General features: G+C 45.2%; 1 protein-coding gene and 1 pseudogene across 2 annotated transcripts; both read left to right on the top strand.

The window, feature by feature from the left end:
* The first annotated feature begins 823 nt into the window (after window positions 1-823).
* LOC136536196 (probable serine/threonine protein phosphatase 2A regulatory subunit B''delta) lies at window positions 824-16,792 on the top strand. Of its 2 annotated transcripts, XR_010779075.1 has the most exons (14): window positions 824-1,265; window positions 4,579-4,827; window positions 4,919-5,021; window positions 5,100-5,199; window positions 6,960-7,065; window positions 7,195-7,285; window positions 7,767-7,908; window positions 8,318-8,465; window positions 8,560-8,669; window positions 14,970-15,126; window positions 15,192-15,317; window positions 15,403-15,548; window positions 15,980-16,037; window positions 16,127-16,792. XR_010779075.1 is itself a non-coding variant. In XM_066528570.1 (13 exons), the coding sequence occupies exons 1-12, from the start codon at window positions 1,113-1,115 to the stop codon at window positions 15,541-15,543; spliced, it is 1,626 nt and encodes a 541-aa protein (XP_066384667.1). In that variant the 5' UTR covers window positions 824-1,112; the 3' UTR covers window positions 15,544-15,548; window positions 15,980-16,792. The 2 variants fall into 2 exon arrangements, 1 of the variants encoding a protein (XP_066384667.1); XM_066528570.1 differs by having other exon boundaries at window positions 15,980-16,792.
* LOC136458790 (NADP-dependent glyceraldehyde-3-phosphate dehydrogenase-like) overlaps window positions 15,717-18,911 on the top strand; it is a 21,278-nt pseudogene continuing 18,083 nt past the window's right edge.

The raw sequence follows: 18,911 nt of genomic DNA, 5'->3' as shown, positions 1-18,911 counted from the left end.
GGATAGCGGCTAGAACGTGAACAAAGTTTATGGGCTTGGATGAAAAAAAAATCATAGACCTAGGTGACAACGCATGACACAATTCACTCTTTTCTAATAAAGTCCTCTGGAAAAGAGAACCGGTCCTCTAAAACTTCCATGGAATGCCTTGTTTCATATAAAATTGGAGAAATTCTATCACAATGCTAAGGCCCTGTTCGCTTGAACTACTTCAACAATACTTTTTAGCGAACGAACATTGTTTCCCTCTCACAATAAATCAGTATAAGCTAAATTTCAGCGAAACGAACAGGGCCTAATTTCGTAGTTGTATCAGCTCCTCCTATCCAACTCCCTTTTTTGCACTTCATCCAGGCATTCAATCTTACAATTTTTTTTTATATAATCCATAGTACGATCTAATATGTTACAGTACAACATTATATTTCTATATGCTCTTTTTAGATTTTTGGATTTTGGATTTGGAAGTTCAAAGAGACGTGTATACATAGATCCACTCCGAAAGACATGCTCAATTCTAGCTTAGCCCAAACCGTCGCTGGGGTTCGTCGCTATCTGACGAAGGGGAACGGGGACGAGGAGAAGGTGAGAAAGAGAGAGCAACGACGTCCGTTAACGGACGGAGCCGACCACTTAATGCTCGTACGTGTTCCTGTATGAGGATACGTTTGACAGTAGACCCTTGTACACCTGAACGGTTGTGAGATAAAATTATAATGACATATCTTTTAATAGATAAATTATAATGGCGTTTACCGAACGATCGACGATTGTAATGGCCTGATCCAAATATCCCAATCTATTTTGCCCTCCGCTGTTATATCGACGGCTCGACGCCCACCATTACCACATCACCGTCTTCCCGTCTCTCCCATCTCCTCCTCGCTCGGCTGCTTGCCTAGGGTTTCGCCTGCTCCCGCCCCGCGCCTCCAGCCGTCGCTTGAGATCCCGCTGCTGCCGGCACTCGATCCTCCTTCGTTGCTCCTCGCTGATCCCGCTGAGCTCCGATTTGCGCCCTTCCTCCCCGCCGGAACAGCGTCCGGACGCGCGGGGGCAGATCTGGTTTTGGTGGCCGGCTTGGTGTATGAGAAGGCCTCTAGAGCTTGGGAGTAATGGAGGTGGAGCCGGCGAGGAGGGACGCGGCAGCGCTGGACCCGGAGCTGCTGCAGCTGGCGGAGCTCGCGCCGGGCGCGCTTCGCGAGAACTCCATAATAGCTGATGCGCTCTACTCGCAGTGGCTCGTGCTACCCGAGACGACCAAGCTGGTATCCCTTCAACGCGCCCTCTCGCCTTCCTCGCTTGCTGCTTTGCTTTGTGCTTAAATTTCTCTGGACTCTGATCTTATGCTCAGACAAGTTAGAAACATCGTTGGAACGTTTTGGCTGGCGTCCTTTGTGCTGCGGCGCGTACTGGTTAGGTTGTTACTTCGTATATCGCATTTACGAGCTTGTGACTTCGATGAAGTATGATGATGGAGTTTGGTAGGCCAAAGTGCAGGGTTCATTTAGTGGCTTGGTTTGCCTTTGTTCGTACTTATGTTTCTTTGTCTATGATCTTGTTCTTGGAAACTCGCCAATGTAAATTTCAGTGTAACTGGGCAGCATGGATATAGCATTTGTCTCTGCTTCCTGTGATTATCTGGTAGTCTGTGTGCAAGGGTTGGCTTTGATTATTTTAAACTTTGCAATCCCAAGATGTTACATCTGTAGTTTAGTGAGCCTGGAAGGTTGGGGTGCCCTTTCTTAGTTAAATATTTGATCTGAATTGTTAGTTTGTCGATTTAAGTGACAACCATAGAAGACTGCTTAAAATGCATATACAGTTCGTGTAAAGGATTCATGTTGCTAAACAGTTTTTTTTCCTCATGCTGTTGTGCTTGTCGGACAGTTCTATTATGGTCTCTGGAACCTCATTCTGTTGATTGATTATTCTTTTTTCTTATATCAAGGTTTTAATACCACATTGAATTATTTAAGCAACTTATGGCCGGGAGTCTGGTAGTGATCTTTATCTTCATTGAATTACTTTATTGTTATCTACACTACCATTGTTTTCTGAATTTTAGTAACTTGGTGACATGAGCATGTATCATATTTGTAGGAGATATGTGCCATATACAGTGATCTGATTAGTGTCACCTAAGCTGTGTTTCACGTCAACAATGATATAGGAACTAGCCTGGTGCATGTGAAACTTGTCTTAGTCTGAATCCTTATTTTCATTGCTGTCAGAGCCGTCCTGGCATAAATCAGGGCCTGTGCCAAACTCTAAAGTGAGGCCTTGCTAAATAGAACAATAAACGTATGATTTCAGATGACTTGTCATTATATTTTATAATAAACCTATCTTATGTCTCCTTTTTTAGATTTGAGTTAGATCCTTTCTTCTTCTTTTTTTCTATTTAAGTCTTTTGGTAACCAGAATCATATCGACATCTTTATCAATTGGTGCACAGGTACACAAAAGATGAAAAATAAGAAAATTACGAGATATACGACAAACCACAAACAAGCTTGTTCACTGATCTCTATAGTTCATCTGTCATCTGAAGCATTTGTAGAAGAAAAATATTTAAAGAAGAAACTACATGACTCCTAAATTGCTGAGTTGTTGCCTGTGCCGGTGTGCACTTATTTTGCTTGTCGCTAAGCAAGGCCTGAGCCCTGCAGCCATGCAGATCAGGCTGCGCGGCGGCTGGCTTCTGGCAGGCATGCTCCACTGCTGCAGCACACTGGCACTGCCTGTTGGTGCTTGGCCCTTCCGCATGTGATGAACAACAGAACAAACGCCCCTCTGATCGTCCGAGACTGCTGGACGGGATATGAACAGACACTAGCCACGAGCAAACGGAATGCTGCATTTGCGTTGGTCGGTCAAACACAGTAATTTGGCCATGGAATATAGCAGGTCACTGGTGCGACATTGCCTGTAGGGGCCCTCAATTTGGGTCGCACCGGCCTCACACCCCTAGGGACGGGCCTGATTGCTGTATAAGTAGAGTTTAAGAGAGTAGCTGGTGGTTGATTTATGGTTGATACTAGTGAGGTGGTCTGAGCTTTATGAGCAGATCGTATGTGTTGGGTATGCAAACATGTACATTCCTATTGATGCCATTTTTGTGGTGCTACACTGTAAGAACACTAGCTTAAGATGATTAGCTATGCCTGTCTCCAATTTAAGTTAGGTTGTGTTGTCCATCAATTTTGCAAAGTGCTTATTGGGGACCTAGTACATAGATTGATTCTACCTTTTCACGGACATGAAATTTTGGACTTGAGGTTTTCTCTTTGCAATAGCATTATGGTAGAGGCATGCAGAATATTTTAAGTTAGCTGTGCTATATTTTAACTTTCCAACAGTGATGCAGATTTTGATTCTTAGCTCATTTCTGGTTTGTGGCCGGCAGCTTTTTGTGAACAACTGCATTTATTTATATTTGATGCTGAGTGCAATGACTTTTGAGTCGAGAGAGTGTGCGCTGTTCCTTTGATTGTTCTCAAGTGCTCCTTGGTAGCTTAGTTTATGCTAGCTCGTTTAGGTATATATGAACCTTATTGTTGTTTCAAAATAGTATCTGTTTGTGGTGCTGCAGCAATAGACCATGTAACGACCATGGTGCTACCACTACAGTAGGTTATTTTTTCTATAGCACAACAGCGAGCGGACGAACAATGCATCGGCTGAACGGAGGATGAAGACACCGGCGGGAAGAGTGGATAGTGGTTGGGTTAAAAGTTAAAACATTGGATTATCACTAACCCTACCCCTAATCCATGGCTTTGATACCATGTTACTAATCTCAAAGATTTCAGAAGACAATGACTCCATTAGTGGAGATGACATTATATAGAGAGCCTCATGGGCCATATGGGCTTAGAATGGGCCTTGATACGTACTTAACATAGATATATTGGAAGCTATAACTCTTTCTGTGGCCTGGTATGTTCTGGTTTCTAAATATTTCTGTTTGCCCATAAGATATTCCATTGGGAAATAAGGCTGGCCAGTTGCAATGGGTTTTAGGCTTGAATTGATTGAATAAATGCATGATACCTAGGGGTGAAAATGGAAAACTTGCATTGGCAATATGATGCTTTATGAAACCTACAGTAGTGTTGCCTACAGATTTAGGCTTTATGAACTATGAGGATACTGTTATTTTGTCCAATGGTGCTACAATATTCTTCTTCCTTTGCGACCACTACCACTGTTAGAGCTGTATTTGCACATCTGCTGTGTGATTTTTTTCCTTGTGTGTGATTATCTATGGGTATCCTCTCCAGCAAATGCAGATCTTTTGTAACTTTCTTTATTGTAAATTGTTGAGTTTTTCTTTCTCTGTTTATGTGAATGATCTGAAACTCTGAAGTGTACTCCCTCTGTTTCAAATTGTAAGTCATTTTGGCTTTTCTAGATTCATAGTTTTTATTATGTATCTAGACATAGTGTATATCTAGATGCATAGCAAAAGCTATGTATATCTAGAAAAGCCAAAACGGATTACAATTTGGAATGGAGGGAGTAGATAGGAAGTCAGATGCACAGTTTCTTACAGTGTTTATTTTTCATGTACATTAGGTAAAGTCTTTGATTGAGGATGCAAAGACTGGCGCCGTGCTAAATGTTGCTGGAAGCTCGGCTAGCACAAATGCTGCTTCAAGTGGTTCTCTACCGTCGATGTTTCCTGCTGGTAGTGCTCCACCACTTTCTCCTAGGAGCACTTCTGGTTCCCCCCGTGTTATGAGACGAGGATCTGGAGCTGGACCATCGTCCTTGGGTTCTCCATTAAAATTAGTTAGTGAACCAGTGAGAGAAGTTATACCTCAGGTACTTCACACCTGTCCTTGTAACTATTATTGTAGTTTTTGTTGCTACATTTTTTAAGCACAAAATTTTCCTGGAACAATATGTTTTATAGTTTTACTTCAAGAATGGACGTCCTCCTACAAAAGATTTGAAGGAGCAGTGCTTATCAAGAACAGATCACCTATTTTTTGGTGGGGAGGGACTTCAGATTCAAGGTGAATACGGCTTCACAGTTTATTTTCTGTCATTGCAATGACTTCTGAAGCTTATATACTTTTACTTGTCCATACCAGAATTCAGATCAGTCACAAAGGACATATGTAAACTTCCTTCATTCTTCTCTAGTGTCCTTTTCAAGAAAATTGATGTTGCATGCACCGGAACTGTCTCAAGGTATGATGTTCGACATCTGAACCCAAGGTCTATGGTGACGCCCATGTAATGATGTAAAGATCCAATTGAGGAACTATAGTTACTTTTAGATGTCAGGCTAGTGTCTCCTTATCCTATTTCAGTTTGTTCTTTATTCTTTGGGGTGTTGGTTTCTTCTGCGTCCTCGTTGAAGCTTGTAAACATGCTAAATGCTAGTTCTACTTGATTACGGTCATATGTGTTTATGCCTTTTACCTCCTTTGTCACTTAGACAAACATTAATCTTTGCTTTTGCCACAACTTATCATTGGTTTTCAGCCCTTTAGTTGGATATCACATGTTGACCATTCATTTTTAAGCCATCACATGATTCTTTAATCGACTGTGGGCAGTTCAACTACTATAAGGATCATTAAGATAATAATGAGGAAAAAAACAACCACCAAAATCTAAGGTGTTTTTGTTTTTGTTTTGACCTAAGTCAAACTTCGCTTTGCCCAAGTTTATAGAAAAATGCACCAACATCCACAACATCAAATTAGTTTCATCAAGTCCACCATGATAGCGCATTTATTTGGTATAGTAGATGCTAAACCCCTCTTATTCCAAATGTTGTTTAAGACTTGTGCACAAGGATTAAGAAAGTAGGTCAAATGACCTTGTTGCCCTTCATTATTCTGCATTGGGAAAGAGGGCTCATTCATCTGTGAGAGTATTGGCATTTATTAAGTGGGGAAGAAAAGGGTAAAAGATGCATATAGAGGTTCTAGGTTGACTTGCATTTTGAGAATAGTTGAGAGGGCTAAAAGAACCTACATTTGTAGTTTTTTCTTTTGGGGGTGGGTGGTAATATATTTTCCATAAATTTCTCGAAGTTAGAGAATTTTGACTCGACAAAATTAAAAAAACTGACATTTTGGAATGGAGGGAGTATACATTTTGGTCAGTTAGTTTTGTCTTGTTCATGCAAGTGCTTACAGTTTTAGTGGTGTATCATGCTTGGCTAGTACCTGGACTACTGGGCATGACATTTCAAGGCTAAGTGATACTCCATCACTCAAATGGCTTCAACCTTTTGGTTGAAAGCTGCATCCATATGTATATTCATCTTCAAAGGAATTATATAGGTTACTGGTTAGTAGTTACAAGGTCTAGCAAAGTTGCCATTGCAAAAACATTGATACATGCAAAAGTGGTTTCTGTTATCCTGCTTCCTCCTTGAATCACTGATGCTAGCTTTTCTTTGATTTCGTTCATACCTGTAATGCTAGATCGTACCTTAGCCACTGGTTTGGAACCTGATTTGCTGAATTTATTCATTAAGAGAAGTGTTGCAGCTTCTAGCTTGCCTTTCCCCTCCTAATGTGTCAGATCATGTAACATGCTCTATAGCTTTGATGGTAAAATTTGGCATCACTCAACTTCTGCTTTGTTTCATAGTTTCTTAATTATTAGTTGGGAATGCGATTTATGTATAGTAATGTTTTCTTTACTATGTTTGAACAATTAGGGAAACAAATGCGTCAATTAACCCAATGACGCACACTACTTCATTTGGTCTGTAAATCCTAGAAAAAAAGAAAAAACAAAACACTATTAGGTGGAGGTAGAGTTCAGTGTGGAAGAGTGGGTTTTGGGTTGACCTGCCTTTCATCAAACTTGCATCTCTACATCTGATAAATTGTACTAGTGATTCGATGTAAAATGGCAGTCTGTTTCACCAACACTGATTATTCTGAAGAAAGATTTAAGTATGGTAGTCTAACTCTATCTAAACACAGGGATGCATTTGTGGAGTACTGGATCAATGACAATAAGATTACAATGGATATGGCTAGTCAAATATTTGAAATATTAAGAAAGCCGGGTTACACATATCTCACTCAGGTCAGCTATTTTCTTCCGAATGTTCTCAGTGCTAACACGGGCATAGATGAATCTAGGAGAGATTTTAGTTCTTCCATTCTGTGTGACTAATTTTATACTGATGGGGGGAAAATACATTCGAATGTACAGGATGACTTCAAGCCTGTCCTGAAAGAACTACTGGCAACTCACCCTGGCTTAGAGTTTTTACAAGGGACCCCCGAGTTTCAGGAGAGATATGGTAGTTCCTGCTATCCAAAGTCCAAGTGAATTAGCATACTTGAGAATTAATTCTTCACTCCAATTTGTACTTCATAGATGTGCTTTTCATGCTTTTTTATTCCTCTATTCCTTGAGAAATGCACATATGAATGGCAAGCCCTTTACTTGGTGGTAGAGCAGCATCCTTACAGTGTTAGGTGTTTACAGCCGGATCGGTCTTTTGCTAGACATATTTGAAATATGATTTTGTGGACTCTTATATGTTTTTCCAGTAAGCTTGTTTGTCACATAGACATGGACACATAATATGATACCTTTTCATTTAAAGTAGTTCTAGTGTAGCTGGACAGCCTTGTCTTTCACTCCGTGGTTCTTGCCATAGGAATTTACGGGCAATGATGGCACCCTGATTTTGTTTTTAAGATCAGATTTGCTGAATGTTTTGGACTGTTGCTAATGTTTGCTGTGTCACATTCATCATTTCTTGTTGTTTTCTTCAGCGGAGACTGTAATATATAGAATCTTTTACTCCATAAATAGATCTGGGAATGGCCATCTGACTCTGAGAGAGCTCAAACGTGGAAATTTAATTGCTGCACTTCAGCAGTTAGATGAGGAGGAAGATATCAACAAAGTGTTGAGGTAATTATATATGACATCCTAACAGATCACCACTGTCTATTCATTGTGCATCACCATATGAGGTATGAGCAGAACTGAGGTTTTTATCACACTATTTATCATGATGCAGTTGCGTACATGCATTTTTTACTCCCTCTGTTCGAAATTGTAAGTCGTTTTGGCTTTCTTCAATACATAGTTTTTACTATGCATCTAGACATTGCGCATATGTTTTTGTGCATAGCAAAAGCTATGTACCTAGGAAAGCCAAAACAACCTACAGTTTGGAACGGTGGGAGTACCTGTCCTCTGCTTCTATTTGTTTTTGTGTGGATTACATTTGTTCACTGTGTTTTCTTTATATAGTCTTAACAGTATCCTTTGTATAATGTTTCCCAAGTTGATAATCTTGGCTCATGATTTGATGCAGATACTTCTCATATGAGCACTTTTATGTGATCTACTGTAAATTCTGGGAGCTGGATACAGATCACGATTTTTTGATTGATAAGGAAAATCTCATCAGATATGGAAATCATTCGTTGACCTATAGAATAGTTGATAGAATTTTCACACAGGTTAGTCTGTTCCATTTTGGCATTCAAACCTTAGCCCTTTATTACCAAAATGTTGTGCTTTGTGTCCTTATATTGGCTCTTTTACTGTTATTAGATCCCAAGGAAATTCACAAGCATGTCAGAAGGAAAGATGGGTTATGAAGACTTTGTTTACTTTATATTATCAGAGGAAGACAAATCATCTGAGCCTAGCCTTGAATACTGGTAAGTTGTAGCTGTGTTCTGAATAGTTGTATTTTTTTTGTAGAACTGTTCCCCTTGTCTTAATGTGATAAGATGATTCCACCTTACAATTTATAATCTTAGGGTGTGTTTGGTTTGAGGAATGAGTTGATCCATTATCATGTCACTCCTTACTTTTTTGTTTGGTTTGTGTAATAGAATGGTTGATCCATCACCACCTCATTCCTCACAAACTAATAATTAGTATATGCATGAGGAATGGGTTGATTCCACCAAAGTTCATGGGATGAACTCATGATGCACCAACTCATGTAGTATGAGGTGGTTCCTCAAACCAAACCCATTTAGACTTTGTATCATTGCTAGAGTTTAAGGTGCTGTTTGGTTGGACTGATTTGGCGTGGGGTCCGATCAGAGTGTCAACGAATCACGCTAGGTTGTGTTTGCTTGTGATGTGCTGGTATCAGGTGCCCTGCAAACGAATACTAGCTTAGTAGAATCATGACTACGCTCCCCATCCAGCGGGATCAGATAATGCTACGGATGTGGAGTGAACCAAACAAATCATGTAATGTTATGACCGGTAAGGTCTACAGGCGCAGGAACCGTGGCTGAGAGCCCGGTTTAGCTGGCCAGTTGGTTAGCTAGTCCTAGAATCTAGGATATTTATCTCCTTAGTTTGTTATTTGGTTAAGTTAGAGTTGAGTCGGTTAGAGATTGGCTTGTATAAGTATTGAACAATATGATGGAATAGATTCAGCCTGGGATTGAGTTTATCTCACCTTGGCCCCTCGGGCGTTACTGTTCACGATCTCTCTATTGTCACCGTCCTCCGGCCAGGCGCCGAGCACGGCGCCGCCAGTTCACCGCCGGGGTTCCAAGCCCAGGCCTCCCACCTTCCACTCCTACGCTCTCCGATCCCTAAGCACCAACAATCTGGTATCAGAGACCATGGCATCTTCTGGTACTCCTGCCGGTGCCGCTGCCACTGCGGTGCCCTCCACCGGCACCACCACGCCGCCGTCGTCCGCTCATCTCGCCACGTCGGGCGCCCTCCCACCGCCTCCAGCACCACCGACCCTTGAAGACTCCTTGGCCGCCTTGGCAAGCATGCAGCGGCAGATGGGAGAGATGTTCCAAGGCATGTAGCGCCAGATGGTGGAGATGTCCCTGCGCCTGTCGACGGTAGAGAGCCGTCCGGGGCCTTCGTCGCCACCACGTCTGCCATACTCCACCACGCCGCTCCTACACTATGGCATCCCGGGGTATGGGGGTCTTCCGGCGTCAGAGCCGATCGTCTCGGAGATCCTGCCCTCACCATCACTGCCGGGATCCTCGGCGCAGCTTCCGGCGACCACGGCTGCTGCTGTCTCCTCTCAGACATTCCCGACTGGGCTGCCGATTCAGTCGATCCCGTTTTCGTCATCACCGTCACCGGTTCTGTCGCTGTCCTCCATCATGAACGCGCCAATCTACTCCTCGGCTATGATGGTGCATGCACCGCGCCATCAACCTGAGGAACATGGGGACAGTCAGGGAGTGCCCAGATTCCATAAGTTGTCCTTCCCCACTTACGACGGCAAAGAAGACCCGCTCGGATGGCTAAACTGTTGCGAATCGTTCTTCCGTGGCCAGCTTACCCGTGAGGCGGACAAGGTTTGGCTCGCATCCTTCCACATGACGGGACCTGCACAGCAATGGTATTATGTTTTGGAACGCGACTCCGGCCGGCCATCCTAGGACAACTTCCGTCTGCTCTGCCACCAGCGTTTCGGGCCAGCGCTGTCCACCAACCATCTTGCTGACCTTGCTCGCCTACCGTTCGGTGCCTCCGTCGATGCTTACATGGAAGCTTTCCAAGCGCGCCTGGCGCACGCGGGACATCTGGCGCCGCTACAGCAAGCCTAGCTGTTCACCGGAGGTCTCCCTGATTATATCAGGGTTGATGTGGAGCTCCATGACCCCCAGGACTTGCACCGCGCCATGCGCTTGGCTCGGGCTTATGAGCGTCGCCATGCATCAGCGGCCCTCGCGCTACTAGCACCACCCACTCGTACTCCTCGGCGTGCTCCGGATGGATAGACTGCCCTACCATTACCAGGGGGGCTACGCCATCCTCAGCTGCCTTGGCGTCTTCAACAGCCCGCCCCTTCAAGCGTCTCACGCCGGCGGAGATGGCAGATCACCGTAAATTGGGCTTGTGTTACAATTGTGATGAACCGTATGTGCAGGGACACGAGTGTCCACGTCTGTTTTACCTGGAAGTGACAGATTATATTGTGGAAGAGCCAGAGTCCGATGAGGATGAACAAACATCAGACGCCGGCCAAGACAAGCCCACCATATCTTTATCGGCCATTGCAGGCATCAGGACTGAAGATACTATGCAGGTTTACGTCCAGGTTGGCAACGTGCAGTGCGTGGCGTTGCTTGATTCGGGTTCTACGCACACATTCATCAACGGGGACGTCGCACATCGCGTTGGCATCCATTTTGATCCGTGCCCAGGTGCCGGAGTCACGGTCGTAAATGGTGACCGCGTCGTTTGCCAGGGGCTCGCGCGCGACGTCAGGATACGCATTGCCGAAGAAGTTTTCTCAGTTGACTGCTACACGATTCCATTGGACCGGTGGGACATGGTGCTAGGTGTCAACTTCTTGCGCACCCTCGGACCGATATTGTGGGATTTTGATGACTTGTGCATGGCGCTCAACAAGGCCGGGCGACGTGTGTTTTGGCGCGGTATCGACTCCACCCGCTATGACGTGCAGTCTACTCGCCGCCTCCATGCTATCCATGATGCGAGCAGCAACACCGGAACGGCTTTGCTCGACAAACTCCTGAACTCTTTTGAAGATGTGTTCGCCACGCCCGAAGGTTTGCCGCCCGCGCGCGCCTGTGATCACCGCATTCATCTTGTGCCGAATGCGCTGCCAGTGGCCGTGCGACCTTACCGCTACCCACAACTGCAGAAAGATGAACTGGAGTCTCAGTGTGCCACTATGCTGCAGACGGGGGTAATCCGGCCAAGCACCTCAGCGTTCTCGGCTCCTGTTTTACTTGTCAAAAAACATGACGGCTCCTGGAGGTTTTGCGTGGATTACCGTGCCTTGAACAAGCTCACCATCAAGGACAAATTTCCGATTCCAGTGGTCGAAGAACTGCTCGATGAGCTCCACGGGGCCCGATTTTTCTCCAAACTGGACTTACGTTCTGGGTACCATCAAGTGCGCATGCATGCTGATGACGTTGAGAAGACTGCTTTTCGGATTCATGAGGGTCACTTCGAGTTCTTAGTCATGCCATTCGGGTTGTCCAATGCACCGACGACATTCCAAAGTCTAATGAACACAGTGCTCCGGCCGTTCTTGCGTAAGTTTGTCCTGGTGTTTTTTGACGACATCTTGATCTATAGCCCCTCTTGGTCGGCGCATCTGCAGCACATCAACGCCGTACTGACTGCACTGCGGGATCATCACCTCCGGTTGAAACGCTCCAAATGTGACTTCGCAACGACGTCGGTCCATTACTTGGGACATGTCATCTCCGCGGCTGGTGTTGCAATGGATCAGGAGAAGGTTGCAACCGTCGCTACCTGGCCTCAACCTGGCAATGTACGGGCTCTCCAGGGGTTTCTCGGCCTTGCCGGGTACTATCGGCGATTCATTAAAGATTATGGCTCGGTGGCTGCCCTGTTGACGGCGCTGCTCAAGAAAGAGGCTTTCCTGTGGTCGCCCGTAGCCACGGATGCGTTCAATGCCCTCAAGACGGCCCTATCCGGTGCACCAGTTCTCCAACTTCCTGATTGGGACAAGTCTTTTGTGGTAGATTGTGATGCATCCGGCTCTGGCTTCGGCGCGGTACTCCATCAAGGCGCTGGTGCTTTGGCATTTTTCAGCAGACCCTTTGCAGCTCGACACCACAAGTTAGCCGCATATGAGAGGGAACTCATCGGCCTAGTCCAGGCAGTTCGGCACTGGCGTCCGTATCTATGGGGCCGGCAGTTTATTGTGCGCATATGCATTGAAGTTCCCCAACATTAGTGGGTTAGTAAGCTCTTTGGGTTTGATTTCACAATTGAATATCGGCCGGGCACTCTCAATGTCGTTGCCGATGCGTTGTCTCGACGGGGGATGGACGATCTGGTGCTTCATGCCATCACAGAGCCTTCCTTTCAGTTATTCGACGATCTACGCCGCGAACTGCAGCTAGATGATGACCTCTGTGCGCTGCGCAACTCCATTGTGGCGAAACGGGGCGCGCCCTGGCGTCTCGCGGATGGTCTCATCATGCGCGGTGCCCGCGTGTTTGATGCGGCGTCGTCCACGGTACTCCCTGCTGTTCTCTAGTTGGCGCACGGTGCTGGCCCAGAAGGCATACAGAAGACGCTGCAGCGGCTTCGCCAGGAGTTCGTAATCGATCATGATCGTCATCTTGTTCGGGACTTTGTGGGCTCTTGTATCACATGTCAGCGTAACAAAACAAAGCATCTACACCCGGCGGGTCTCCTTCAGCCTTTAGAGGTTCCCTCACAAGTTTGGTCGGATATTTCCATGGATTTTGTGGAGGGCCTTCCGCGTGTACATGGGAAGAGTGTGATTCTGACGGTGGTTGACAGATTTTCCATGCAGGCGCATTTTCTTCCGCTCAGTCACCCGTACACCGCGGCTTCTGTCGCCGGGGTCTTCTTTGAGGGCGTTGTCAGACTTCATGGTTTTCCGGCGTCCATTGTTAGTGATCGTGATCCAGTGTTTACAGGAAATGTTTGGCGTGATCTCTTCAAGCTAGCTGGGGTCAAGCTCAAGATGAGCACAGTTTTTCATCCTCAAACCGATGGACAGTCCGAGGTGGTCAATCGCACAATTGCCATGTATTTGAGGTGTCTCACTGGCGATCGTCCTAGGTCTTGGCTTCAGTGGCTTCCTTGGGCAGAATACTGTTACAACACTTCATTCCACTCATCCCTTCGGACGACGCCATTTGAGGTGGTTTATGGCCGGCCTCCGCCGCCTCTGTTGCCTTATGCTGCAGGCACGGCAAGGACAGACAAGGTCGACAAGCTTCTCTGTGATCGTGATGCATTTCTCGCCGATGTTCATGATCGGCTGCTGCAGGCCCAGGAATATGCCAAATGACATTATGATGCCCACCACCGCCCTCTTCAGTTTGCCGTTGATGATTGGGTTCTCCTGCGCCTTCTTCATCGGCTGGCGCAGTCTTTGGTGCCGGGCTTCCGTGGCAAGCTCAGTCCCCGATTTGCTGGTCCGTTTCAGGTAATTGAGCGCGTTGGCGAAGTGGCCTATCGGCTGCGTCTTCCGGAGGGAGCTCGCATTCATGATGTGTTCCATGTTGGGGTTCTCAAGCCGTTTCGGGGAACTCCGCCCTCCACTGCACCGGCGCTTCCTCCGCTTCGTCATGGCAGACTGCTCCATCGTCCTGCGCGCGTGCTTCGTTCTCAGTTGCGGCGAGGGGTGTGGCATGTGTTGGTCCAGTGGGAGAACTTGCCGGAAGATGACGCCACTTGGGAACCCCTGGATGAGTTTCGTGCTCTTTTTCCTTCGTTTCAGCTCGAGGACGAGCTGTTTCCGAAGGAGGGGAGAGATGTTATGACCGGTAAGGTCTACAGGCGCAGGAACCGTGGCTGAGAGCCCGGTTTAGCCGGCCAGTTGGTTAGCTAGTCGTAGAATCTAGGATATTTATCTCCTTAGTTTGTTATTTGGTTAAGTTAGAGTTGAGTCGGTTAGAGATTGGCTTGTATAAGTATTGAACAATATGATGGAATAGATTCAGCCTGGGATTGAGTTTATCTCACCTTGGGTCCTCAGGCGTTACTGTTCACGATCTCTCTATTGTCACCGTCCTCCAGCCAGGCGCCGAGCACGGCGCCGCCAGTTCACCGCCGGGGTTCCAAGCCCAGGCCTCCCACCTTCCACTCCTACGCTCTCCGATCCCTAAGCACCAACATGTAATCTCTTGTTCCATTTCGGATACTGCTGCAGCTTGATTCCTTTACGTTTGCATTACCTATCCTACAACCAAACAGCACCTAAGATGAGTAGCAAGTGTATCGCATTGATCAATGTGCATTTAGGTAGGGGTAGACATGGAAGAATGAAGCAAAAAGGTGCATCGGAGTTATCATGGACTTATATTTGTTGCATGATGCATTTGAGAGATGGCTGAATGGACATATATATTTGGTATTGGAGGGAAACAACTTTCTATCTTTGCTGTGCACATTGTATAACTCAGGTTATAGTTGTAATTTTATTGAAATATTGTAATTGTTTGTTATTGAAATATGGGAAACAACTTTCACAGGTTTAAGTGCATCGATCTTGATGGTAATGGTATTTTAACTTCCAATGAAATGCAATTTTTCTACGAGGAGCAATTGCACCGAATGGAATGCATGGCACAGGAGCCTGTGCTTTTTGAGGACATATTATGCCAGATGATTGATATGATTGGACCGGAGGTAGATTCTCATACATATTCCGCAAACATTTTATCTGGGCTTGATAAATATTTTCCTTTCTACAGAATGAGAGCTATTTCACTCTACGGGACTTAAAACGGTGTAAACTCTCAGGAAATATATTCAATATTCTTTTCAATCTCAACAAGTTCATGGCGTTTGAAACTCGTGATCCATTCCTCATTCGCCAGGTGATTATAACCCTTAATAAACTAAAGATTTGCTGCCAAGTATTAAGTTAATTAAGTTAAATAATTGGATAATGTTTAATTGTAGGAACGTGAAAATCCAACTCTAACTGAGTGGGATCGGTTTGCGCATAGAGAATATATTAGATTGTCCATGGAAGAAGATGGTGAGGATGCTTCAAATGGAAGTGGTGATGTGTGGGATGAATCACTTGAGGCTCCATTCTGAATGGTGTAAGTGTTTACTAAATATTGTCCAATGGATCTAGTAACACAACATGATAAGATAGCTAAATTAGTTTTGTAAGCTACACCATGAAATGATATAAACACCATGAAATTTTGCAGAGTATAGAGGACAGCATTATTTCTTTTGTGTAATGGGCATATATCTTTTGTGCAATGGAGGCAATATTGCATCTTACTTCCTCTTGCAATTAAATCCCGACCTGTTCTGCTGTTCATGTCTTCTGTACAACCTTAGACTTCAAAATTATAGGGTTAGACCAGAAATAGCATGGAGTTTTGGGGGTTTAAAACCAGAACTGTCACCCAATGGTTTGCTGGTCGAATACAAATCTGAGATATTTTTTAAGTACAAATATACTTGTGGTCATGTTCCTACTAGTTTTTTTATTATATTTTTTTGAATTTTCTGTTTACAGGTCTTGCTGCATGAATTTGGTTGGACATGGATGATTATGGTTGTGAAGCGGAAGAATTGTAAAGTTGGTGGCTACCCTGTGGAGGCTATTGTAGACTCACAGCATATTCAGTAACACCAAAGACTACTTACAAGTTTTACTGTGCAGATCTGATTCGATATTTGTCAGTTATCCTGTTGTGCAAACATTTTTGCTTGGCTGGAAAATTGGGGAGGGAGGTTGGTGGGCGCCCTGCAGTTTCAAGGCAACAACCTCAGCAGTCACAAATGATACTATAGTGAAGGACCCTTCCTGGTCGACTAGATCCATTTGTGTTCTGATTGATCCTTAGGGGGATATCTGTTAATTCAATTGTTGTGCACAAAATTTGGAGCTGAACTGTTAATGTTTGGCTGCCATTTTCTTTGTTAATCTTGGAAGCGTGGGCTAGCAATTCCATCACAACTAAGATCGTGGCATGTAGCTTTCAGGTTCTGCTTTCTCATCAGCTTGTAGTTCCTGGTTTGTTGCCGTTCTTGGTTCTTGGGAGGAATGATCCGAGACCTTGGAGCATGGATACTGTTGTCATTTTGTAACATTGCCGAGAAGCTGTGGATTGTGGGTGCATAGTAACACAAAGCTAGATAACATTGGCAATCCAATTTTTGTTAAGGTGTAAATTCAGAGAATGTTTTAGGTTGCAAGTACTATTCCTTAGGTTCGTTCTCTTCCTTGAAAGTGCTTTGCCTATTGAGCTACTTATGTCGTGATGCGCTGAAACTTCATGTGTATTCTTGCTCTCTTTTCCTTTTAAAGATCATGTTTTCTTGGCTATATTTTTCATTTGTTGGCTCAGTTTTGTCAATAATTTTGCGCCCCTCCCCTCACTCCCACCATACGCACACAGAACATTTGCACTTGCGAAGGAGCGACACTTAATGGAGCGTTTGGTTTAGAAAATCAACCCATTCTAGATGGAGTGTGCATTACGAGTCTTACTCAAATTTAGGAAAAATAATTTTATTTCAACCTATTCTAGATGGAGTGTGCATTATGAGTCTTACTCAAATTTAGGAAAAATAATTTTAGTTCTCATATTAGTATCAATTACTAGCTTACGTGCTTACGTGGAATGTGATCTTTCAAGCCAAACAAAGCTAAAAAGTGGGATGATAATGGACTACTTCGTATCACCAACCAAACGCTCCCTAAACCAAACACTAATTGCCTACCAGCATTTTCCAACAGTCTTTAGGGTTGTTTGGACTAGTTTTATCTAAACTAGTCTTGATAAAACTTTTATCGTAACTACCGCTAAAAATATACTTGGATCTTCCAACAAACTCACGTACATGATAAACTTAACTTCCACAAAACTACAAAAATGAGTATATTAATTAAAATTAAAATGTCCACATCGTTTTTTACTAATACTGTTTTTCGATGTCCACAAATTGGGAGGCGCACGGGAAACATTTTTCGACGTCGTGTTTCCGCACGCCGTCTCGCTAAGCGATACATACTAGGCAGTCCTTGATAATATTTAATATGTCGTAATTGATAATATGTATCGTAATTGTGGGGTAAGATGCAAAAAGACTAAAAACTCCAAGTGCCTTTTTTCAGAGCAATATAATAAAGATACAGAATTTAATGTTTCACGTGTACAACATATTTCTTATTAAGCCGGCGAGCCTCGGCCGCCTCTCAGCCCATCCACGTCGTCCTAATTACTTGGACCGTCGGATTCTTCGATCAACGGTCCTGGTTCCTCCCACCGCCTTCTACACCATCCCCCTGGAAATATCTGCTCCCACTGCGTCCGCTGCCTCTCGAAGCCTCCCGTCGTACGTCTCCCTCGAACTCTCTGCGACGCTCGCTGCCCCCTCTTCCACCCCTTCCTCTCTCTCTCCTGACGTAGCGACGCCCTCCTCCTCCTCCTCCCCTCGCGTCGCCGCAGGCCGACCGGGTCAACGCTGTCGGCTCACGGCGCGAGCCCCGACCGGAACTGCAGCGCCATGCCGCGGCGGCGGCTGCCCTCCACGCGTGCGTGGCCACACTCCTCCTCCTCCTCCTCCAACACCACCACCACCACGCCGATTCCTCCTGGCCACGCAAGGCGGCGGGTCGCGCGGCCTAGGGTTTGGCACCTCCGTCGCCGGTCGTCCCCACGGCCGCGTGGCCAGCCAGCTGAGGCCTTGACGCGACGGCCGGCTCTGGCGGCGGAGGGACCTCCGTGCTGCCCGTTGAAAGGGTCGAGATGGCGACTAGAGAGGGGGTGAATAGTCCTTTTTAAAACTTAATCGCGTCGGCTAACCGAAACAAGTGCGGAATTATAACTATCGGTCTAGCCAAGACTACACCCCTCTATCTATGTTCACAAGCACCTTGCAAAGATACTAATCAAGCAATAAAGGTGCCGGGCTAGCTAGAGCTCTCCTAATCAATTCTAGAAGCAAGGTCACACAAACCTATGCCACTAGTACTTTCAGCAAGAAGGGAGCTCCTACACATGCTAGTAAGCAAAAGCACAAAGCCAACTAAGCTCACTAGCAATGCTCAATAACAAGGCAACCAATGCCAAATTAGAGAGCGCAAAAACTTAGCTACACAACCTAAGCAATGTGACTAACAAAGTTACACAAACCAAATTAGCCACGCAAGGAAGCTACTTCTATGCTACACAAGCAAGAAGATAACTAGCAAGCTACACAAGCTAACTAATTACAAAAGCAACAACACAAGCTCAAGGTATATGAAAGTAATCGCAAGCTTGTGTAATGGGGATGCAAACCAACGGGAAGAACAAGGTTGACACGGTGATTTTTCTCCCGAGGTTCACGTGCTTGCCAACACGCTAGTCCCCGTTGTGTCGACCGCTCACTTGGTGGTTCGGCGGTTAATTGGCATCACCCGCCAAGCTCGCACGTCGGGCGCCGCAAGAACCTACCCC

The sequence above is a fragment of the Miscanthus floridulus genome, chromosome 1 (assembly GCF_019320115.1).
Source record: "Miscanthus floridulus cultivar M001 chromosome 1, ASM1932011v1, whole genome shotgun sequence".
Lineage (NCBI taxonomy): Eukaryota > Viridiplantae > Streptophyta > Magnoliopsida > Poales > Poaceae > Miscanthus > Miscanthus floridulus.
Note: the sequence above shows the minus strand (reverse complement) of the source record. Positions and strands in the feature narration are given on the sequence as shown.